The 25,129-nt window shown below is 37.1% G+C and overlaps 1 protein-coding gene across 3 annotated transcripts in view; it reads right to left on the minus strand.

Annotated features, from left to right (window-relative positions):
* Positions 1–25,129, minus strand: part of HSD17B4 (hydroxysteroid 17-beta dehydrogenase 4) — a 63,337-nt gene that overhangs the window by 12,773 nt on the left and 25,435 nt on the right. For all 3 annotated transcript variants that reach the window (XM_030512124.1, XM_030512125.2, XM_030512126.1), the window contains 6 exons: positions 24,677–24,780; positions 20,808–20,873; positions 7,557–7,626; positions 4,131–4,237; positions 3,738–3,824; positions 1,267–1,356 (listed from right to left, as the gene is read on the minus strand). In XM_030512124.1, the coding sequence (XP_030367984.1) occupies positions 1,267–1,356; positions 3,738–3,824; positions 4,131–4,237; positions 7,557–7,626; positions 20,808–20,873; positions 24,677–24,780 (524 nt within the window). The remainder of the gene's footprint in view (positions 1–1,266; positions 1,357–3,737; positions 3,825–4,130; positions 4,238–7,556; positions 7,627–20,807; positions 20,874–24,676; positions 24,781–25,129) is intronic.

Genomic DNA, 25,129 nt, shown 5'->3' on the forward strand with positions numbered 1-25,129 from the left:
TGTTGTACCTACATGTACTCTAACATGCAATACTCCTCACGCTCCTACCTTGTCACCTCTTTGGTTAAGCCTAACATTTTTCCATTACATAACAGAATTCCCAATTACATCTAAATTTGCCAATCTTCACTCACTCAGGCTCATTTTCTCTGGTAGACGTCTGCCTCTGTCAGCAAACTTCTGCGAAAGCACCTTTTTTCAGAGTAAGGTTGAAGAAAAAAACCCTGTTCTGCCCATGTTAAAAAAAAATCTCTGTAATTATTTTACTGAAAAGTCATAATGCTTACATGTTTGAACTTCAAATGCAGATCTGGCAACAGTTCACAATGTTAGAGGACTAAACACAACCAGCAAAAAGAAAAGAGATTCCAGGAATGTATCAGCAGCTTTCTACAAATGTCACTATCTTAGTACTTCATAAACTTCAATGCATTAAAGTTTCATCCTTTGCAGACAGGAATCAATGGGGAAAAAATGGCAGTTTATTAAGGCAATGCATTGTGCACCCATGTCTTTTAGACCACATTAAGAATGCAGGACATCCTTGGCATTCCTTGTACCATTCTGTCTGTTGTCTTAAATGCTGTACCCAAGGCTTAATGAAGGCATGAAGAGGGTTGTTTTAAATATATACAGCATAAAGTGTGTATTGTGTGTTAGGCCTATCCCTATGCACAAACAGCTGTCACAGCCGTCTTTCAAAGTGATTCAATGACAAAACTGTTCTTTTCTATGGGTACACTATCTCATTTTCATTTGTTCTGTTATTCCAATGCCTTCCTGCCACTCTCCCCATGTCTCTCTGAAAAAATTAAGTAAGACAACACACTGTCATAAGTTACATTGAGTTTGATAATCAACATCTATAAAATAAAACCAAAATGCTCTTTTTACAGGTACAGTCCCAAATTATAAGGACTAATTTCAGTCTGAAGTTATGCCAGTGCTCAAAACTTGTAGCCCTCACTGGTGCATGCCCTCATTCATTTTGCCACATAAAAACGCAATGCTTATCCTAACAGTTCAACTGGCATCAAGCACTTCAAACATCAGCCATCCTGTGTATCTTAAAACATCTCTATTTTTCCCAAAGCAGATCTTTCAGCTTCTGTATATACAACCATGTGTGTTTACATCTCTGAACTTGTATACTCATCTAATTACTGCAAATAAGACTAGTGATCTAAGTATTTTTCACGTTTTTTCACAAAAATAAAGCTTAACTATTCTGCTTTGCAAGTCAAGACTTCTATTGCTTCTCCCTACCTTCAGAGGCTCCCGAGCAGAAGTCTTATTCAAGGCTGGTACTATATCCACATAGCCCCCTGCAATAGCAACTTCTCCAGTCTCTTTGACCTGTGGTGGGGGCAAAAATTACATTAAAGAGGTAACATATTTGCAAAAAATCACAAAAGAATGACAACCAAGGAGTTTTCCTTACATTTTTAAAATCAAAGATGAAGGAAAGAGCAAACACAGAAGTTCCAGAGAACCCCACACATAAACGCATTATAGTCTTGAGGCAAGTTAGTCTACTATGCTTTACAACAGCTGTTCAATGTAATTATTTGCTTCATGAGAAATTATACCAAAATATATTTCTATGTTCACAAAATGGTAGAAAAAACTTATTTATCTGAAAATTAACCTCCAGTGTAATAAGTTACTGTTAATGTTATTTCATAAACAGTTCTGAGACAGATATCATTTTTCTTGAGGTAAATACACAGTTGTCAAGAGTTCATCTAGACAGTTTCACTATCTCCAGGTGCCTTACACTGCAACTTGTACTAGAAACAATTTTTCAAGCATTGTAAAAATAGAAACTAGAAGAAGGATGAAAAATAGCTGAATTCCCTTCTGTTTTAGTTTTTTAAAATAGTCATGTCACAGGAGAAAATGAGTTTCATTTTGGCAGTCATTTTAAAGGGTCTGACAAACCATTCTGACTTACGGAAGCAAAAAGGTGATAGCAAAATGATTCACTGATAATGCATACAGAGTTACATGATAAATAGCCAAAGCAGAGAAATATCCAGTATCACAGCTGACCTTACTGCACAGGTGAATTTAACACAGAAAGACTATATAACAACTATTACTCAAATCATGCCTAACACCCTACCACTGCACTTCAGACAACGGTGAAAATGGATTTAGACCAGCATATTGAATTCATATGTCTACCTTTAGTTTGATTTAACTTGAGTTTATTGCAAGTTTAAAGATAGCTTTACTTCAGACAAATCCAAAATGCAGTAAGAAACAGAATTCTAAACAATTCATAACTGCTGAAACAAGGCAGTTTTCTATAATCCTATTTAACACTGTCATTTGTATCCAAAATGACTCCACCCTAGTGGGGGGCGGGGGGGAAGGAAGTGTACCAAAATCCCACAGAACTCTACATATTAGCAATTATGAAACAAATCCAGCTTTTAAACACAACAAAACATCCCACTCTGCTTACAAATTCCAAAGGGCTTGGAATTATATAATGAATTCTGTTAATTTAACCTTCACATGCAAACCCTCTAGAGTAAATACCTGAAGGCTAGAAATTTTGTCAGGACTGAATATAGATATGCCATCTCCAATACAGTAAGTTTCAAATTTCATTTGAGGCACCAAACTGTCGTGTTTACTACTAGTAAGGAGAGACAAGAGTTTGTACACAGTAGCCTTGATGCTGTTGTCATTCTGAAATTCTATAGCTGCTAACGATCATCAGGTCTGCAAACAAAATTTACCTCCTTCAGTCACTTTTATTCCTCAAAGCTGTATTGCCGTGGAAACAGCAACCCCATGTCCTTACGATGACTCTCATCATTTGATTTTGTCTTCACAATCCTCCCTGCAGCTGCCACTATCGCTGCTGCTGTACTCACTTGTCAACAGTTGGCTAAATTTTTAGAGATAGGGCTGCAAAACATTGGCCCTCCAAAGCAACGTAAATTGCATCTGCATAAGCCCACACATACTGACAAATACCAACAGCAAACATAGCTTAAGAAACAGACAGTTTCATAGAATGCTACAACAGAAGCAAAGGGAATTTAATTTTTTACCCTGCAGAGAGTATTTTACCCTTAGCTTCCAGAAAATATCCTATTAAATGTAGGAGAGGATTACAGATACCCACACAAAATGCTAACAGCAATGCCAAAAACCAGAATAATACAAAACGTGAATTTATAAAACTATAATTCTGTTTTATTGTAGTTACTATGCCCAAGTGCTATGAAACTTCAATTTTTACATAGGTTGTTCTGTATTGAGCAGCTTAAACTCAACTCAATCTAAGCTAAATTTGTAGAAGTTTACCTGCATAAACTAACTGTCAGGAGATGATTTAAGATAAACAAATGTTAAAAAATATGTATATCCATGGTTATGAGTAATTGTAGAAATCAAGTACAAGCTATGCTGACCTAGGAATGATTGCTTTTTGCTCTTCCACAGTGGAAAACACAGAAAATGCAATATAATAAGTAATATGAGAGCTCATTTCATTGTAAGGAGTGTATGATTTGTAAGTCGTATGAGTATAATGGTATTTTTAATGGAATCGTACTGACACCAAAAATAAGTAAGAATATTTCCTTCTATTCACAGGTCTTTACAAAACCTTCTTCAATGGTGTCCTTGATAAGCCACTTTTTTTGCTTCCCCTCATGCCCCCAGTCTTTTAACCAATACATCTTCCTCTAAAACCCTCATGGCGAGTGTGTTCTGACCTTGGTCTGAAAATGGATTCTATTTCCTTCCTTCCACATTTCTGTTTGTAAAGTTTGCCCTGGAAAGACTGGTTTCGCAAAGCGAACCTAAAGAAAAAAAAAAAGGTGTGGATGTGAACAAACCTACAATACGTACATGCAAAACTTAAAAGCATAGGCTCTACTGAAATGAGAAAAAGGAAAGAGAAAAATCAGGCAATTAGTCAATGTAGAAAGCCTAAATATTTAAGTAACCATACTAGACAGAGGCATTAAAATTCAAGCAGCAATAAGTAAAAACAATTGTGACAGTTAAGACAGTGCAAAAGCCTTTTTCCACCCTGAAGATTTTTTTTTTTGACACTAAAACCAGAAAAATAAAGAAAATTAACTGCAAAGAATGAACACACAGACCTTGATCGCCTTGAATCTGTTCACATCATTATTTGCAAACTGCTTCAAAATGTTTCTAGCAGCAAACCCAAAGGAGCATAATCCATGAAGTATAGGCTTCTTAAATCCTATTGAAAAAAGAGTAACATTTAAGTAGCATTCTTAATCTTAGGAGTTTGCATGTTGCTTCTCAAATACAGATATTTTATTCATGGTATTTTCCTTCAATAATGTTCTTAATACTTTGTAACATAATTTATCTCACTGGAAAAGTATCTGTTGCCATTTATTGTCTCCTCTGCTTTGAGTCAAAGTAAAGTGCTGAGAACTGGCACTCCAACACTTTGTAAGACTCAGAAGTAGGATTAGTCCCTCTCTGTAGAGGTGACAAAATGAAAAATAAGGAGATTGACCTTTTTAGTATACATGCATAGGCACACCAAATACACAGTTACGTGGAAGTATGCATTTCAAGAATAAGAGGTATGGTAATGGTTAGAAAGTGGTGATATTAAGATTATTTGATGCTTCCCATTTTTAATTCCTATTTATGGTTGCCAAAATTCTTCAAATGTTGTGCACACTTCAGGATTAACTTTATTAAGGATAGAAAGCTGAAAAGATTTCAAACATTTTGAACACATCTAACAACAACAAATTTACAGTGTTCATTTACACTGGCATTTTTGGTCAGGTTTCGTTGCAGTTCCGTGCTTTGGAACTGGAGCTGAACCTTGGCAGAAGACAATCTTTGTATTAGTGCTGAATCTTCTTCTAGTCCTGTCAAAGTCTGACACAATAACCCTTTGAAAACTGCCCCGATATTTGCTAAAGTGCAGTGGATAAATTTTAAAGATTCTGTTGTACTGAGTAGGTTCTGATCCCTTAACAAGTTGCTCTGACTTGACAGGGCACAGGAACAGTAATTGATCATACTTTCCACAGGCCAGGGATTCAAGACAGGTCTGTCCAGATTTGGCTCTGAACGCAGTTTTGCCTGAAACTCATCTGCCACTCTCAGCTGCCAGTCTGATTTTTTCTGAGCTCCAAACAACACCTCACATCATCTACACAGCATGAAAAATTGTCCCAAGGGACAACAGCTGGGAGAAAAAAAGGCAGAACCAAAACCAAACCCAAAGAAACAAAAAAGAGCAGACAAGAGAAAGTCTAGCCTGCAAAGAATCAGAAGATGTAGAAGGAGAAAGCACCTTCAAGACAGACCCAAAAAAGCCACTAGACCTCAGAGCCAGGAAAGATGGGAATTCTGAGACATGGCCCAAAGGGAAGACAAGACTAGCAGGATAGTAAGGATGAGAAACGAGTAAGGAAGAAAAACAGGAATTTTGACTCGTTAGGTTAGGAGATATGACAGAGGACCGGCTAAAAGGAACCTAACTCTGTTTTCTTGCTTTAACTATTCCATTCTGATCATTCTACCATTTCTGTCACGTAAAAAATATTTGAATATACACACTTTTAATAGCATGCTCTTCTCTGTACACTGTGCAGGAAGTATTTCTGAAAGCACAAAGATACCGTGCAGTCAATTTTAAAACAGCTTACTAGTATTACTGTAACAGTTTCAGTACTCACTATCTTTCATACAGAATGTTATAGAGACATATAGTTCTTTAAAAAGCCTTGTTCAATTCACCTTGCAAGAACCAAAACCCACCACTATTTTCAGAACTCAGAAACAGACAAATACATACGGTCCTATTCTCCCCTCTATTTTCTTTATAAAACTAATGCATTCTCAAAGAAAAATCCATAAGACAATCAAGTTACTTTTTATCTAGACTAAAATGAGAACAAAGTAAATGTTGCCTTCACTTTCTAGTATCTCAGAAATACTCAGAAGCTACAGGCATAAAGGCACAAGAAGATAAACAGGTGTTTTCATGTAGCCTGTCTCCTCTGAAACATTACCCACGGGAAGGCTTAACAGTAATCCTGGAACAACCTGTGCGCGTTACACTGATTGCTTGCTTCCTGTGCATGCTGGTAAAAGCCAGTCAAAGAGAACATATACAGAGATTAAAGACAAGAAGGTGTGTGAACATGCCCAAAGAAAAAAGCTTTTCTATAACTACAGAATATTTGTGGAGTATCTCTATAGTAATATTCTTTGGTTGAACCTACAGTTAGTATTGGTATTTGAACAGGATACTGCCAGAGTTCCTATTCCATAAAATCCAGTGCAGCAGTTTTGTGTTCAAAGAGACTACCTCGTCTACAGAGTCAGTTTTATTTTTCACTATGCCTAAGTGCCAGTGCTCTCTGTGTGAGCAGGTAGAAGTTTTCTACTTCTTTTGTAACATTTTTACAGGATTATTGTTGTTATTATTTTATACTCTGTGCTTTCAATTATAATCGGGTATTTTTCTCCTCTACCATCTTCAAGATTAATGGGGTGATTCCATCTAAATATTTATCCAAAATCATCAGCCGAACAAACAAATAGAATGGTTTAATAAACCACAGCAATCTCTTCATGGACTCTGGTATTTTGTTATTATTATTTAGTAACACAAATTTACATGGAATTATACAAAACAGTTAACCAAAAAATTAGTATGTATTTATTAAAGGAGACTATTTGTGGAAGTATGTTAAGCATGATCTGAATAAAGAAGCATAACTCTGCTCTATTTATCTTAGTAAGAACACCATACAGTGATACTTCTTTATCAAAAATCAGTCACTGGAAAACTGCAGACCAACTATTACAGACCAATATTTTCACGTAAAGATGATGATGGTAGCACACTTATTCAGGAAAATTTCTTAAGTAAACAAAATTGCTGTCTGCCTGTAGTAATCACACTGTACTACTACCACAGCCTGAAAAGAAAAATGCCTTTACAAAAGAAATTTAAGAAAACAGACCCTTCTTTAGCAATTAGCAACTCTTCTCTGCAAGAATCAGTTAATGCAGTCTACGATCTGTTCCTCTGGCACGTAGCATTACATAAACGAATAAGCTACTGCACTAGCAAGAGATGCAGTTAAGCAAGTTAAGCAACTAAGACCAACATACTCTCAAAATTATTTACTTAGAAAGAATTATCTATCACAGACCTCATGCAATTCCTCCTGAAGCTTTTGACAGGCAATTATTTCTGCTTATAGGTATTTGAATATTTCTTAAGGAATCATTTTCTTATGAAACAGAGGCTGTAAAGATGGGATAGTGGCAACAAATAAGGTCTAAAAGCAAAACAGGGTAGGAGGCTGGTTTCCACTGTAGGTAATGCTTACAGTGAAGTGTCACACAGAACTCTGAAGACATCTAATGGTGACTTTAAGAACAGCTTTAAAAAAGTACTGTTTTTTTCCAGTTTGTTAAAAGTCATACAGACTGGGGGGGGGAGGGGGGAGATTGAAAATACATTTACATCATCCTTCAGCCAAACATTAATACAATGGTATCCCTCAGCTCACCTCCAAGAGCAGCAAAACTTGGATCCACATGTAAAGGATTCCAATCCCCACTCAGCCGATATAAGGCAGCCTGCAGAAACAGAGAAATAAAAATGAGAGGCTAGCTGTGTTTGGCGGAAACAAGCAGGAGTCACTGAAAAAATGAGGACAGAGTAACAAATATCACAATTTACTAGCCCTTAGATAACTTACTCTAAAACAAAGCAGGTAAAATAGAAATTAAATGTTATTGTGCAGACAAACTGCCAAAACTCCAGGGAAATGCGCCAAGAACTGTGTGTGGTCTTCATACATAAGAAAATAATATAACTGCTTAGTGGGAGGAAAAAATCACCTACTCTGCTGACAAATCCAGCTTCATTAAAATTTGGCAACAGTGAAGGATTGCATTTTCTAGAATTTGCCCATAGGTTCTTTAGCTTGAAAGGTGATTTAAGGAGTCTTCTTCCATGACAGACTCATCCATGGTTTAAAAAAAATTACAAATCAAAACTTTTTTTTTTTTAAACACACACAACACCACGTTTTTTCAACATGTGATTCATCTTACAGAGCTCAGAAATATCCTTATCCTTTTGCAGAGCAACATGATTGACTAATACACTTCTCTTTTAGCAGCTCCATGGGTAGCTGGTCCCAGTATTAAAAACAAACAAACAAAACCTCCAAGTAACAGGCCAAGCTTTCTAGAAGACTTTCGCTTCATGTTAAGTATTCTGTTTCACGAGTAAATAGTAGAGAAATACAACTTCAGTGTATTGTATATACCGTGAATGTGAATAAATCTGAGAAATTACGAAGAATATGGCTACTGTACTTCAGTTTTCTTTCTCTGTGTGGCCTTAGCATTTTTATTATCAAATCTCACATTTGCTGTACAGTGGTCAACAGACCATAACACAATAGGTATGACAAGCCACCCCCTGCTTGTCTTTCTGGACTAAAAGCTTATTCCTTGGTCATCAGATTCCAGTGAAACCCAGTGACTAAATAATTGTGGAGTACTCTCTAGTGCGACATTCCCAAAAGTACAGAGAAAAATCAGTACACATTACTAACACTAGTGAAGATTTAAAGAATTTAGTATTTTTGCATGATGACATATATAAATTGAATGTGAATTTAACTGAAATGAACTTTTAAACTCTTAGTTTAATTGAGTACATTATTGGCCTTTGGAACCACTTATCACTAAACATTTTCTCCCAGGATTTTGGACTGGGATTGTAAATTGTTGTTTACTCTTTTTGAAACACTCTTCCTTTTGAAAACAAAGAAGTATTAGTAAGATGACATCTGAAATTTCTAACTGTAATTCTACTCTCACCCAAAACTTTTGCTTGTTTGTTTGTTTGTAATTATCTTCCAATTGATCCTATACATTCTTAGGAGAATAGTAAAGTCTGGAAATTTTGTATTAATGTAAGACTACGGTTCAGATGGGTCGGAGTTTGCTCTTCCAAAAGGGACAAAAGAGAGGGAAAATACTTGGCTGAAGTAACAGTTAACTGAAATTAATCTTACAACTTCACCAAGAAGTAGAAATAGCTAAGTATCTCGCCTGGTGAGAAGAATAAAGTCAAAATCTCTTGAAGGCAGTATCCTTCAATGCTAGGACTCTACAGCTAGCAATCTACAAGTAAAATCAAGTCCAAAAGAGCAAGCCAAGTGGAATGGCAAGCGATCCTGTGCCACAGAGGACATTCTATAAGGGGCATCCAGGTAGTGTGTGGTGAAACACAGTGCTGGTTGAGGGTGGAACAGTAAAGCAATCTGAGATAATGTCAATATTTACACCCTTGTTACACCACTAAGGCAGCTGGAGTGAAATGATGGCTGGGAAGAGACAGCTACCAATATCAAAGTTATAGCACCATGAAAGAGACTTTTAGTGAGGAACAGACCCTTAGTTCCTTAGGAAAAAAAAAAGTAAACCGACAATTTAAAGAGTTGCTCTTGACAGAATTCTACAAAGTAGATTATCACCCTTCATTACTGACGTTTTCTTTCAAGAGACTCTAAATTTTAACAGCAAATCACCAGTCTTGAGAGAAGAAAATAGAAATTGCTATATATGAAAAAAAAAAAAATTAAATCACTTAACTAAATTAAAATTCTTAGGTCTTAAAATTAATGGAAGAATTAATGTAACTTTTACAAAAGCTGTCAGCAGGCTGTTTTCACAAAGTAGCTGCTGAATTAACTTTTAATTCAAACTAAATATCATTTAGTTGTAGTACTGAAAAATTCTACTTATGTATGACAAAAAAAGGCAAATTCCTGTTTTAAGCTCAAATCTCAACTTAAATCTAGCTATGTAGTTGTTGCTTACTAACTAGCCACTTACTTGGAAGACAATACTGTCAAATGCTTTTCTGAATTACTGCAGTAAAAAATACTCGTGATTTATTGCTAACAAAGTAAACATAGCATTTAGGAAATGATTAAGTTCAGATAATTAAATGCGATCAATGTATTGAACTAAAAGTCTGATATATGAATATGGGAAACAGTACTTGTCTTTTTGTACTTTCAATACCTAGAGTGGCACTGGTCACAGCTAGAAAACACACAGGCTAAACTGAATAAGCAGGTACACAGCAGGTTATTTCAGATTCAGTGCAGCCAAGTCAGGTCTGCCAATAAACTTCATTTACCACAGTCTTTGGTATCACTTCATTATATAAATCACATTTCACATGAGAACAGAACTGTTTTAAAGCCTCGTTGGCTCTACTTTCTACATTCCTTGAATAATGACATTTCCTGAAGTCCTGAGTGATAGCACTAAAAAAAGAAAAAAAGAAAAAAAAAGGTGATGCATCCCTGGAGGATGACAAGAGTCAACTGATGTGAGGTATTAGACTGAAGTCAGTCATAATGTGGTTAGATTGTTTTCCAATTAATAACACAAACTGTCAAGTCTCATTTCCTAACAATTTAGGAGTTCTGCCAGACCACAAAAGAAAAGGTTAGAGACAACCTGCCCATGCCAATTTTTCCGTCTTGCCTACAGACTGCAATAAAGGTCAGTAGTAAAGCTAACAAAATAGGAAGCCAACTATCCGTATATTTTCCCTTCTAACTGGGGAAAAGAGAGCTCTTTTTAAGATAAGCCCAAGAGCTTGTCTACCAAGTATTTGTGTATATATATATAAATAGGTGTGTGTACATGTATGTGTGTATACTTTACCTTATGTAAGTAAAAGCAAGCAGTCAAGCAATCTTGTGAACAAAAAACAGCCACAAATCACATCTACACATTTCAATGAGCTCTGTTTTACATTAAGGACAATTAATGTATCCAGTTAAATTAGCAGTGCTGATGCTTCAAAGGCTCAAATATAGCACAGAACTTAAGTAATTCACTGTACTTAAAATTAAGCAGCTACTCTGTGACTGAGATCCCCATTTGCCATATCTTCTTTTTTAATCATTGATTTCTGTAAGGGTAAGGAGAGATATTAGGAAAAAGTAACTGGTAAAAAACAACACATAGAAGAAAGATACAAGAGTTTATTTGTTCCTCCAGATAAGCAACTATTTTTCTCAAAGGTGACTTAATTGGAAAATAAACAAAACAGGCAGTTTAAGTTCATAATGATTTCCAATGCCTAAATACACTTTGTGGAAATCTGGATCACACATGATTCTATTTTTTAACAAGACTGTAATTAAAAACCAGAAGTGTATATTTTCCTGAACTGCCTCAGGTTTGCAATAATAGAACCTTAGCGGTCCAGACTACACAAACACTACCTTTTTCCCCACATACCACTGACTCCCTCAAGAATAAGAATTACTAAAACGTTCAATTAAAACACCTTCACATACACAGCTATAAACAGGAATAGGTATAACAGGTATAAACCAGCACTACATCTTTTCTCCTTCCACACCCCACATTATTCATCTCTTTACTGTTTATCCCTACCACATATTTTTTCAGATTTAAAATCAACATTTATATTCTGGCACTGGCTTCACAGAACATTAGGCGGCTTTCAGCAGCATGGCAAATGTACATGTAGCCTTCCCTTTAACAGTGCCTGTCTTAACCAAAAACAACAAACGACTTTGGTTTAGGGAACTTCAGATGGAGTAACAATGTCTATATCCCTTACTAAGACATGCACAGATAAGGAGGAAACAAACTCTTGGTAATGAAGAGTTAAACAAAATGAGTGCCAGACTAGTATTTTTCCTTCTTTTACCACATTACCACACAAAATTCCAATATAATCCAAGCCTTCAACTATTTTTCAAAATTGCCATGATCAGAAAATTATATTCCGATCTTCTCAACAGGAATAAATACGGAGGGGTGGGGGAGTGTGTATAAATCTTGAAATTAGCATCATAACATCTAACAAACTTTTAATTAGTATTATAAATACTCACTATACAATTTCAAGGGTTTTGAAAGTATCATCCCTGCACACTGAAATGTCTAGACAAATTAGGAAAACATTATCAAATCCTTGCAATGGCCTCACATCCATTTGCTTTGCTTGTATCATCCTTTGCTGTTAAGCACTTTTTTTCCTGGCATACTCCCTGTATCTGTGAACCTACTACAGCAGTTCCATTTTCTTTATCATGAAACAAATTATTTATGCTACAAACAGAAAAAAAAAAAATAAAAAAATCACCCAAGGCTCTTGAGAGGCTCTCTTGTACTATTCTCTGAAGTCAATTTAAATTTACATGTTTACAGGCAATGCTGTACTACAATCTTTACAGAGCAGGACATAAAAAACCCCCATTTGTCCTGTAACCATATTTTTCCCACCCACATGTACATGTTGTCATCGTCTTCTTTCTCATGACTATACTGCACTTATTCAAAAAACAATCTTAACACAAAAAACTGACCTTCTTATAACATTTTTCTTCTAATATGTTTAAAGTAAGCATAAAATATCTCCAGGGAAATAAACAAATTTTTCCCCCCATATAATGTTAACAATTACTTATTATATCTATACATAATCATAGAATCATCAAATAGTTATGAAAAACCTTTATGATCATCAAGTCCAACTATAAACCTAGCACTGCCAAGTCCACCACTAAACCATAGATTCATAGAGTCATAGAGTCAACTAGGTTGGAAAAGACCTTTAAGATCATCAAGTCCAACAGAATAGTTTGAGTTGGCAGGGACCTACAAAGGTCATCTGGTCCAACAGCCCTGCTACGCGCAGGGACATATTCAACTATAACAGGTTGCACAGAACCACATCCAGCCTGGCCTTGAATCCCTTAATGCCACATCTACATGTCTTTTAAATACCTTCAGAGATGATAACTCCAACACTACCCTGGGCAACCTGTTCCAATGCTTGACAACCCTTTTGGTGAAGAGATTTTTCCTAAAATCCAATCTAAACCTCCCCTGATCCAACTCGAGGTCATTTCTTCTCATCCTATCACTTGTTCCTTGGAGGAAGAGACCGACACCCATCTCATTTACAACCTCCTTTCATGTTGCTATAGAGAGCAGTAAGGTCTCTCCTGAGCCCCCTCTCCTCCAGACTAAACACCCCCAGTTCACTCAGCCATTCCTCATCAGACTTGTGCTCCAGGCCCTTCTCCAGCTTCATTGCCCTTCTCTGGACCCACTCCAGCACCTCAATATCTCTCTTGCAGAGAAGGGCCCAGAACTGAACACAGGATTCGAGGTACAGCCTCATCAGTGCCCAGTACAGGGGGATGATCACTGCCCTGGCCCTGCTGGCCACACGATTGCTGATACAGGCCAGGATGCTGTAGGCCTTCTTGGCTGCCTGGGCACAAGCTGGCCCACATTCACCTCCATCAATCAGCACCCCTAGGCCCTTTTTCATGAGCAGCTTTCCAGCCACTCTTCCCCAAACCTGTAGCGTTGCAGGGGGTTGTTGTGGTCCAAGCGTAGGACGCAGCACTTTTGCCTCATACCACTGGCCTTGGCCCATTGATCCAGCCTGTCCAGATCTCCCTGCAGAGCCTTCTTACCCTCCAGCAGACCAACACTCCTGCCCAGTTGGTGTCATGTGCAACTTTACTGAGGGTGCACTCAATCCCCTCATCCAGACCACTGATAAAGATACTAAACAGAACCGGCGCGAGTACTGAGACCTGGGGAACACCACTTGTGACTGGCTGCCAACTGAAATTAACTCCATTCACCACTACTTATTGGGCTCTGCCATCCACCCAGTGAACAGTACACCGTTATAGGTATGAGCAGCCAATTTCTCCAGGATAATGCTGTGGGCAAAATGGTATCAAAGACTTTACTAAAGTTTAGGTAGACGATGTGCACGTTAGTAGGTCACCTGGCCATAGGAGGAGACTGGGTTGGTCAAGCAGGACCTGCCTTTCATAAACCTGACTATGCTGACTGGGCCTGGTCACTTGGTTGTGCTGCTTGATGGCACTCAAGATGATCTGCTCCATAACTTTCCCCAGGTCAGACTGATAGGCCTGTAGTTCCCCAGATTCTTCTTGTAGATGGGCAAACTTCCAGTCAACTGGGACCTCCCTGGTGAGCCGGAACTGCTGATAAATGATTGAGTGGCTCAATGGGCACTTCCACCAGTGCCCTCAGTACCCTAGGGTAGATCCTAGCCAGCCCCGTAGACTTGTATGTGCCTAACTGGTGTAGCAGGTGTCTGACCATTTCCCTTGGATTATGGGGGCTTAAGTCTGCACCCCACCCCTGTCTTCCAGAGAACAACTGGTCTTACTATTAAAGACTGAGGCAAAGAAGCCATTAAGTTCCTCATCCTTTTCCACTATGTTCCCCCTGTATCCAATACAGAGTGGAGATTCACCTTAGCCCTCTTTCTATTGCTGATGTATTTACAGAAACATCTTTTATTGTCTTTTACAGCAGTAGCCAGATTAAGTTCTAGTTGGGTTTTGGCCCTTTTAATTTTCTCTCTGCATAACCTCATGACATGGTTTAGTGGTGGACTTGGCATAGTAACAGTTGGACTTGATGATCTTAAAGGCCTTTTCCAACCTAGCCAATTCTATCATTAAGCTCCAGACAATCAAAGCAGTCCCTAACATACAGGGCTACTCCACCACCTCTCCTCCCTTGACTATCTGTTTTGAGGAGTTTATAGCCATCCACTGCAGCACTCTAGTTGTGAGAGTCATTCCATCATGTTTCCATAATGGCAACTATGTCATCGTTTTCCTGCTGCACAATGGCTTCCAGCTCCTCCTGTTTATTGCCCATGCTGTGTGCATTGGTGTAGATGCACTTCAGAAGGGCTACTGATCCCACAACTTTTCTGGGGAGAGAAGTCCTGTTCCCACATGACCATTCTCAGGGGCTTCTGTGGTTTCTAACACATCAACAACTCTTGCATCTTTGCTGCTGTCTAAGCAGCATCCTCTACCTCCCCTACCTTCACTGAGATTGCAGACCAAAGGTCCTCGCTAACACACTGTCCCTCAAACATCAGTGTGCTGCCTCCAAGCTTATCTCTAGCGAGGCTGGGTTTATCCCTTTTCCCCTTCAAATCTAGTTTAAAGCTTTTTTAACAAGTCCTGCCAACTCCTGTACAAAGATCCTTTTCCTCCTTTCAAATAGGTGTACCCTGCCTGTTGCCAGCAGGCCTAGTGTTGTGTAAAGCATTCCATGATCAAGCCCTCCAATATTCTGCTAGTGACACGAGGCTCAAAGCCAGGTATTGATCTACCAGCTCTTCCTGTTTCTTCCCTCATCATTGCCCATGTTCTTTAAAAACACACAAAAATATTTACATAAGCTTAAAATGAAAACACAAATGAGACCTCTGTAGAATAAAAGATGAACTTCCACAGAGAAGTATCCACATCCCAATTGCACAGAAGCTTGTAAGGGTCTTGTCACACCATCCTCAAAGTAAAGCACTGACTAATAGTACTGAACTCATTGACAACAGGCAGAAAACATTTCACAGTAGGTTTTAGTTTTATAATTCATTAGGTTGTTAAGTATTTCTCATGCATCCCTTTCCTCCCACAATGTTGTTAGTAAGTTTTTATTCCAAAGTCCACTCTTTTACAACAAACTAAATTTGTGTATAATTGTCTTCACAATTTTTTCCAGTTACATTAAGAACTGTAGTTTTAGCTGAACTTGACACAGTGAAAAACTAAACTCAGGTAGCTAGAAGAGAGCAGTATGAGTGACAGGACTGAAGGACTTCAGAATGACTTAGGAAGGAAAGGACACTCCTGCAGTCTTAGTCACAGGATGCTGATAACACTACTTGAAACATGGCAGGCGCCAATTATTTTCTTCTCTATGAGAGAAAACAGAAAAGAACTGTATTTTAGGAAAACAAAAAACCCAAACCACTAAAAGGCAGCAATTCCTTCACATCCTGTCAGTCGATGCTTGATCTATACCTGAAACAGAAGGCTTTACATAGCCTGTGTATTTTAAATCCTATCAGATTATCTAGGTGTGAATTTACTGAATCTCTATAAAAATACCTGAATGAGTAAAGAATCATGATATTCCCTAAACTGTTTTGGTTTTTTTTTTCATGCTGCTTACTCTATCACATTCTCAAAATCAACACTGGACACTATATGCCACTCCTTTAAACACTCTCTGTACAATTAAAATGTCTCAAGCATTTATAAACATCCTTACTTTATAGACTGGAAATTATAAGGCAGCAGAAATGGTCATAATTTTCAACAGCACAGACCAATTCTGGCTCTCCAATACAACATTTGAAAGCTCAATTCTTCGAAGTGCATCGCATTTTTGAAGTGCACTGTACAAGTTCACAACAGAGCTCCTATGAATTTCAATTTCAGCCTGTGATGCTCAGACACGCTCCTGCTAGTCTGACTCCCAAATTTCATCTTCTAAATTCATTCACCTCATCCTCTCCTATCAGCCATCGATTAAGAAGCACCCATGTCTGAGTACTTTGGGATATCTGGGTAACAGTTGCCTGCAGACCATAAGAATTTTATGAACAAACCAAAGAAAATCCATTGTCAAAGAACTGCTCCAACCAGTCACTAAGCATGAGATTATTTTCCTCTCATTACTCATTCCCAGAACACAACTTCTTGCAAAAAATAACATAGGAAAACTGACTTCCCACACTATCTCAGCTCATCCCTCTCTTTGCTTGTGGAAGGAGTTCTTGAAGGAAAGGGAACAAACATTTATGCCTGCATGACTGAAAACTATCATAAAACATTGCATACAAAGCAGATTAAGACTACAAACAAAGAAAGCTTTATTTGAAATTTTTATCTTTTTAGAGATTTTGCAACATTTAAGACATTATTGTAATTTATCAAGTGAAAGCAACTTAAACATGACAGGATATAAAAAAGCTGCTTCTCCAATGGATCAGTTATTAATCTCAGTTTCACCAGCTCTAACAAGGAATTTAAAAATTCTTGAAAGCAAGGACAAACAATTTTCCTGACAATGAAAACAATAGAGCAAGAAGTATCATGTGCTTGAGATAACCAACTTGATGGAGAAGTAGCTCTGGCAGAAATTCACGATAGCTTACATGTCAGTGCTATGCAGAGACCTATAGGGGGCACAGCTGCATGTACACAGCTGGTCCCAAAGCACGGCACGCTAAGACGCCATGTTTTTCAAAATCTATCTAAAAGGTGTTTCTCCCTCTTTCTCATGTCTATTTCTCCCTATCACTGTAACTAACAAATACACAGAGTCAGAATTTACAGCAGGATGATGTTTTAGTGAAATATACAGTAGTGTTACAAGTAAATATTTCAACTGGCAACCATTTCTTAAAATTATTACACGTTACTGAAATAAGCTGACATTAACCAAAACTCAGAAGTCCTACAAACTCAGCTTTAATTTTTCCGTATAGGCAAACAGGACAGATGGCTTTCAGAAGAAAGAGGAAAGAAACACAGAACAACAAAACTGAAACAAATACTTGAAGAAAATCCATTTTACAGGCTACTGCTGTAATGATTATTTATTGTCACAATGTTGTGTATTCTGAGTATTAATTGTGATATTTGAAGATAGAGAACAGTTTATTTCTTGGGAGGCAACCTGCACAGTATCAGAATGCTGTGAGATTTTCCACAAGCAAACAAAAGAACCCCAGGAAAAAACACAGAAAGTCCCTAGAACCTCAAGACTCCATATTTGCTCCCTTCCTCAAAAGTGACTTGCATCACTTGGACATCATCCACTTTAAATACCCACTACATCTTATTTTGTGTCATCAGAAGATGAATTTCCAAGAAATCGACACATATGGGAAGGGAGTGCAAAGGAAACTCTGCAGAGACAAAACGCTCCAGAGATACATGTCATTCACTGCTTGTGATTCTTAATTGCATTATGAACCATTCAGCAAAATCTGATTGATTGATTAATTTAAGGCCCTAGTTCGAAAACTGGCAGGACTAAAGTAGCCTGGTGATACTGAAGCTCTGTAACTACATTACACATTCCCTACAGGGTTGAAATTGAATGATTCATTTCTTGCTAAACGCCTAATAGTCAAACACCCTCTAGACTTCTTGATTCTGTCAAAAGGTCTATTTTACTAAGAAGATTTACAGCAGTGTATCTAGTAAAGCATAGCTCAGGTTACAGAAAGAGCACAAGCTATAAAAATGCCACAGCATAAGCACATGTCTACAGGGCAAGATGGAAAAAATGTCACCTAGTTCTTTGCAGAAAAATTAATGAACACAGAAGAAATATTTTATGTCCTTCTTCAGCAGGATGCACATTTTAAGCCTTAAAGCCTTTTTAAAAGGTCAGATACTTCTAAGTTTTTCTTAACCATTTTTCATCTTTAAGCAGCTTACACCATGGTACTGCAACTCATTCATAAGCCCTGGTTAGTGTTTAAAAAACTTCTCAGGAATGGGCACAGATTTGAAAGGGATAAACATTTATTATATTATCTGATATTCATCTTTGATACCACTAACCAAAAAGATTAGTTTGTTCTGTGAACGGTCACTGACATAACACAATCATTTTTCATAGAACTGTAGGTGGCTGTACCCTCTATTCTGCTAAACATATGATTAAGGGCAAAAATGGTTATTAGCCCTCTGTTTCCAGTATCCTCTTCACTAAGCAGCGCTTCCTCCTGTCTGAAAACACATAAAGGACATTCTTTGTCTTGGAAAAAATTTAACCCAGTGTAGTTGAGTTAGAAGGAAATATAACTTTCAAGATAACCACAGTCATTGACTTCAGTGAAAGGCAGGAGTCATCACTAAACATTTTTAAAATATGCATGATGCATATCATAGGCATAACCTGCCTATCAGGAAGGTTAGTACATGATTATGCTATGACAAGTTATGGGGGAAAATGCTAGATTATGAAGAGCAGTTTAACCACATAACTGTGGTAACATAAAAACTGAGTGGGGAATGACACAACTCTGATTGGAAATTAATACAGTCCAAGTTAACTCAAACGCCGTCTGCAAATTGATTCTTTCAGTCTGTCTCATACTCTATACTAATTCAATAGCTGAATGGCCACAGTCATTTCTGCCAGCACCTTTTTCATTTAAACTCTTAAGGAAAAAAAAAAAAAAGAAAAAATCAGAAACTTCGATGTAATTTCTGTGCTGGCTTCCATTTTCAAAAAGGATTTTAGGCAGTTATGTGTCATTCCACAGACACGCAAATGTAAAATCTTGGTAACGTTTCCCCAAGCTGTCCTTCACATGAAAGTCTGTATTCCTGCCCATAAAGTTCCCAGGTTCTACACATTCCCCCTCCTGCACGCAGGCATCATCTCATAAGCACAGATGTTACTGAGTAATTTGGCAGACAAGCTTTCTTGCGATTCCCAAAGTCCGCTGACTGTGGCTCTTGCAAGATCTAATTGGAGAAGAATTCTCTTTATATGTTTACCTGTCAGTAGATCTTAAAAACTGTGCCGGCTACTGTGTCACTTCTTTCATTTCCAAAAAAATCAATTTTTGCAGTAGCAAAGTTTCCCAACTTCTGCATTATATGGCTACTACCATCTTCTTTTGTCTCATGAACTTAGCATTTTATGCACTTTAACAATTCTAGACATGAGAATTTAAGGCTTAGAAGCTAAGATTACTGTATGAACAAGGGGATCAAAAATGACATCTGAAAATTGATGTATCTGGAATCAATTCTGATATAATCACACAGCGTAGAATCTGAACTAGGGTTCCAACATTCAAAGTAAATTATAGGCCATTACGGTTGCTGTATCTTATCTAATAAAGAGCCAGCTGCTACAGGCTACCTTCTCCTACATTTAACTACTTGCAGGAACAAAGTACTCTTTCAACATTCCCTGCTCCTTGCTCAACTTGCCAACGTTCAACAAAGCCTATTCAGAAGAATTAGACACCTGTACCTCCTACACCTATGCTGTGAATTTTAGGATGCAGCAAGTACATCAGTGATAGAAACCCAAATGCTGATCTAGGGTCTCTTTCCTGGTTTAAGTGGTAGGGCTAACTTGGACTTCAAGCATGTAAATCAGCTGGATCAGACTTAAGTTTAATTACTCCATATATAATCAGAGGCTAAGCAAGTACCACAGTTCCTGCATTTCAGCTGATGCTCAGCATTTTAACTGCATCTCCAAAAGCTACAGCCTCCTGCCATAACTAAGTTGCTTTTGAAAATATTGCTGAGTGTCTTAATACTGGTAGCTCCAGACTCTCCTGACTTATTTGTTTGATACCTGCATATGTTTACCTTCAGAGGAGGTTATATGTATTTCCTTGGGTTTTTGCCTATGATGCCTATGAACTAGTGGGACTGTGGACAGATGGACAGACATCTGTCAGTATTTCAGGTTTCCCTGACTACTACTACTACAGAAATATACCCTTTTCAAAACTGTGAATTTTAAGCACCTTTTTTGTATGTGTGTGTGTGTTTGCTTGTACCATTTGTTATAAATTTCATAGACTTCGAACCTCTTTTCTTAATCACAACAGAATACAAATGCTCATTTCCTCCTTCTGTGTATAATTTTGTAATCAACAATTACAAACTTGCATCAGCCTTATGAAAAGAATGTTTTAGACAGTACATTGAACAGACTGTCATAACTCAATAAACATATACACACACGTATATAGATATACACACCAAATATACATACATAAATAAATACCTGAGGTATATAATATAATTTTAACTATAAGTGAACATCATATAAGACTCTCTTCTCCAAAAAAACAAACATTTTCACACCAAAAGCATATAAAACTTTACCTGATCAGCTGTTGTTTCATCAAAAATTACAGCATCAGGGGGTCTCTTGGGAGGGTTCAATGTTACCTAAAGCAAAAGAAGTAGTAGTATTATTTCACTGCAAAAATCTTTTATCCATACCCATGCCAGATTATGTCAGGTATGTATAAAAAGAAACAGCACTTAAAAAGCTGTTAAAGTTCCTCCTACCTTTTCTACATTTACAGAAAAATAGAAAAAGATATTTAGGCCTGGAAAAGTCTTTCATCAAGGTTAGCTTTACAAAGATTAGTCGGATTTCATGCTAAGATCTGGCTAACAGTTACATGTTGAAGCTGATTAGTTTGATTACATTTATTCCAAATTAGTTCAAATACATTTATTTATTCATAAAAGCTTAAGCAAGAATTATTCACTCAGAAAAAACAGTTGTCTCATAGAACATTAGTGTTTCGGAACACAAACATTAAAATGAAGCTTTTAAAATAATTCTTTACAAAGTGCAATAGAGTACAAAATTATCTACTACCTCACTCATGGACTACATCACTTTTGGCTTTTAAGAGCTTCCAGTTCCTTTTCTGCTTTGCACATTTTTCTTTTGGTTTGGGTTCAGTTTGTTTTGGTTTTTTTGTTTGTTTGTTTTTTGGTGGGGGGGGGGTTGTTCGGGGTTTTTGGGGGGGGGGGCATTACATGCTATATATTAAGCCCCACATTACTGTAAAAAAGACATTCCTTGTGCCATCCACAGCTTCATCGTTAAGCTTTGAAGACACAAACTTTACCACCTGCGTAACAGAGAACATCCTAGATCATGATAAACACTGTCATGGTTTAAACACAAAGAACACCATAACCAATTAAAATCTATTAAAGTAGGTGAAATCTTTTTTCCCCTCTCCTTCCCGGGTTTTCAAAACAAGCAAACAAACAAAAAGGCCGAAGAAAGAACTGGCATAAGCTCTAAAACAGAAGGAAGAAACTTGACTCTCACCTGTAATAATTCTACTTAATCTTAGTTTGCATAAGCTCTTTACCAAAGAAAAGAGACATCAAAAGAAACCGAGTGCTGTGTAATTTCACATCTAACAATGGCAAAAGCTCTTTCTTGTTTATTAACAGCAGGGCAAAGCCACCCCTTGAGCAGAAGACTTGGTAACACCATTTCTACTTTTGTCACTTGAGAACCACAAGGGACCTACATGTTAATCAGTTTCATAACTACCTAACACGCTTTAAAAACAAGAACAGCTTGACAATCTATTTCCAGTTGGTTAACAGAAATTCAAGCTGACCTACTGAGCCATCCAGATGTTAGAATTAATGAATAATTAAGGAGACCCTTCTGCCAGTAATACATGAAAACTCCGATCAAGAGGGAAGACATGACTTACACAACGTGTTGCTCATCATAGAGCTCAATTTGGAAATTTTTTCTTACTTTGCAGATATAACGTGTCAAGTGACAAAAAGTCACATTAGAAAATATGTCTGATTAGCTTGGGGTTTCTCTGTGGCACAGAAGGATGTGAAAGTCTTATGATTGGGAAAGTTTGTGAAGATGAAGCAGGAAAATTTTTTGTTTAAAACTGGCCTCTGACATGCAGAGGCCTCTGTTGAATTTGCTCTCACTGTACACGTCTATCTTAACTAGATTACATTTTGTTTTCTTCTATCACAGGCAGAACTGCTGCCTGAAACAAGTATTTGTCCTATTTTTTAAAATGTAAACTTATTGATATAGTATTCTCATACTTCACTAAATATAGTGAAGAAGTTGCAGTTGACTACAGTGCAGTGTTTAACTAAAAAGTGCCAAAGCACTACACTGGACTCACTGATGCTACCGCTTTAGATTAGCAACATTTCCTGTGAACCACTGGTTTGGAGGTTTTTTTACATGCACTATTATAAAATCTAACTACAGAAGAATTAAGGGTTCCAGCAAAGAACTTTATAAACTGTCTCAAACAATATTCTGCAATTTTTTTATAATGCACAGAGGCTTTTCCCATTTCTCTTCGAAGCAGCATGCATTTCAAGATTTGATCTGTAAAGTTACATATGGGAAAACTTTTATGTAACTGATATAGATTTAAGTAAAAAAACTTGTAAGTGTACATCCAAAAATCCCACAAAAATCCCACAGAACATTACCTACAATATTAGACATATGCTACTTCATGTATCTGGACATATACACTATGTGTTTATGTGACCCTGTTAGTCATTTGCTAACTCTCTCCGAAAATGCAGAAGTTCCACTTCACTGGAAGTAAGAAGCCATAACGCTCCTTCTCTTTTCCTCTTTATGCTTTCCAAACCTCTTTCTTGCAAACACATAGATTTATAAAGAGCTATACCTAGAGATCTCTTCTAGAAATTGCAAGTTCAAACCTAACATCACACATCTGAGTACTTCTCGGCTTTTTACTGCTTAGCTTTTTTCTAAGCTAGTCTTTTTACTAGAGCAAAAACCTGCAACATTAACATATTATTATAGTTATTAGCACAAACTTCACACATGAAAAACAAGTTACTAAACATAAACATACACATAAAATTATCACTAGTATCAATTTATTTTAAAATATAAACAGCTCCCCAATCCCTTAAACACAAGCAAAGAAAATGTCTGAGGTGGAGCAGCAGAACACACTATAATGTTAAACTGATGACACACATAGTCCCAACTGAAGATGTAAGCACTGAGGCAGAAATTGAAATGTGATCACATCAAAAGAGCTGAGACAGGTTTAAATCAGAACTCTGCTGAGTCTAGTTGGCACCACTCAACAACTCAGTAGTAGGACCCTACACAAAGTAGCTAAAATCTCAACTTCGTCACTCTCCTTGCTGCCATGCTCAAACAAGAGTAGCCAAAAAATCTGCTCCTCAAGCTACATATAAGAGAATTAAAGCTCCCCAAATCTACTTGAGAAAACCAAGACCTACAAATAAAAGCCAATTCTCTGTTCTTGTTCTGATCTAAAAGGTCTCTAAAAATGTTTCACATCAAAAGTAGATTGAGGAAATAAAATCTTTCCAAGAAATCAGGAACTTTGCTTATGTGCACATTACTGGAGAGCACGATTTGGAGTAACCAAATAAAAATCAAAACATAAAAAGTTTGATTTGTTTGCAAAGCTTATATTTGGGTTTCATAAAAACAAGAGTCAATAAGACTCTTGCCACAGCATCTTCCGTCTGATCTACACAAGTAAGATTTTAATGAATTTGGCACACCCCAAAGTACAACATTAAACAGATTTTACCACTTCTATGGAATTAATTGGGTCAGATTACAGCCTGCTGCACTGATGGCTTCAAAAGACCCTGCTAAAAGATCTAATACAAATCCTCTAGAGGAGCATTCTGGCCACATCATCATGCATTTTATATGAATTTCAATTTTATTTTAACTTCAGACATCATTTTCTAATTCCAAGTCTACAGAATTTAGATTCTAAACATTTTCCAGAGACTCTCCTTTTCTGTCTTCCATTAGGATATTCCCTATCTATATATTCAAATACATAGGAATATCTCAGCAGCTGCATGTTTAGCAATTCATTTTTCTCCCTAATTGTCAAAACAAAGCCACTGGTTTCCCAAGCTCTTAACAGTACCTTTTCACTCAAGGTCTTCAGTGAACAGAAGAAGTTAAACTACATTGAGTTTGTAGAGCCACACTGCTCAAATGCCAGCTGATCCTAGTTGATACAGCAAGTATTTTTTCTAGTGCTGACAGAAGTTTTTATGTGTTTGTGGGGATTTTTTGGGTTTTTGTGGGATTTTTTTTTTTTGGTTGGTTTTTGTGGTTTTTGTTGTTGTTCTTGTTTTTCCGAGGCGATTGTTTTTTCCTTTTATATGAGTATGCATGAATTTACCTTGGCCTTTTCTGACGTTCGTTTTCCACCAAATCCTCCAGCTCCAACGAAAAACAGAGAGAACTGATTATAACATACTAGGTCCTTTCCACAATAAGTATTCACTGAAAGACAACAAAAGAAGGAGGTCATATATTACCTTCCATCTCCTTTTTCATATAGCTAGCATGTGTTGCGACAAGAGAAAAGTTCAGCTTCAAACATGACAAAGCTTATCTTAACAACTGAAGGGACAATGCTCACGCTTTTCATGTCTCCCTGTTGCAAGTCACTTCCTGATTAGTGACAACTAATGATCTCTTTCAAATAACATTATCATGAATTTTATCTATATGAAAGCATCAAAATTAAAAAATGAACTATCAAAATGTTGATGACATTCAAGGTGCTAAAAATACTTAACAATAGAGTGCTGAAATTAGTATTTCAGCATCTCACACTGCATTAGCAATT

This window comes from Strigops habroptila, chromosome Z, assembly GCF_004027225.2.
Source record: "Strigops habroptila isolate Jane chromosome Z, bStrHab1.2.pri, whole genome shotgun sequence".
NCBI lineage: Eukaryota > Metazoa > Chordata > Aves > Psittaciformes > Psittacidae > Strigops > Strigops habroptila.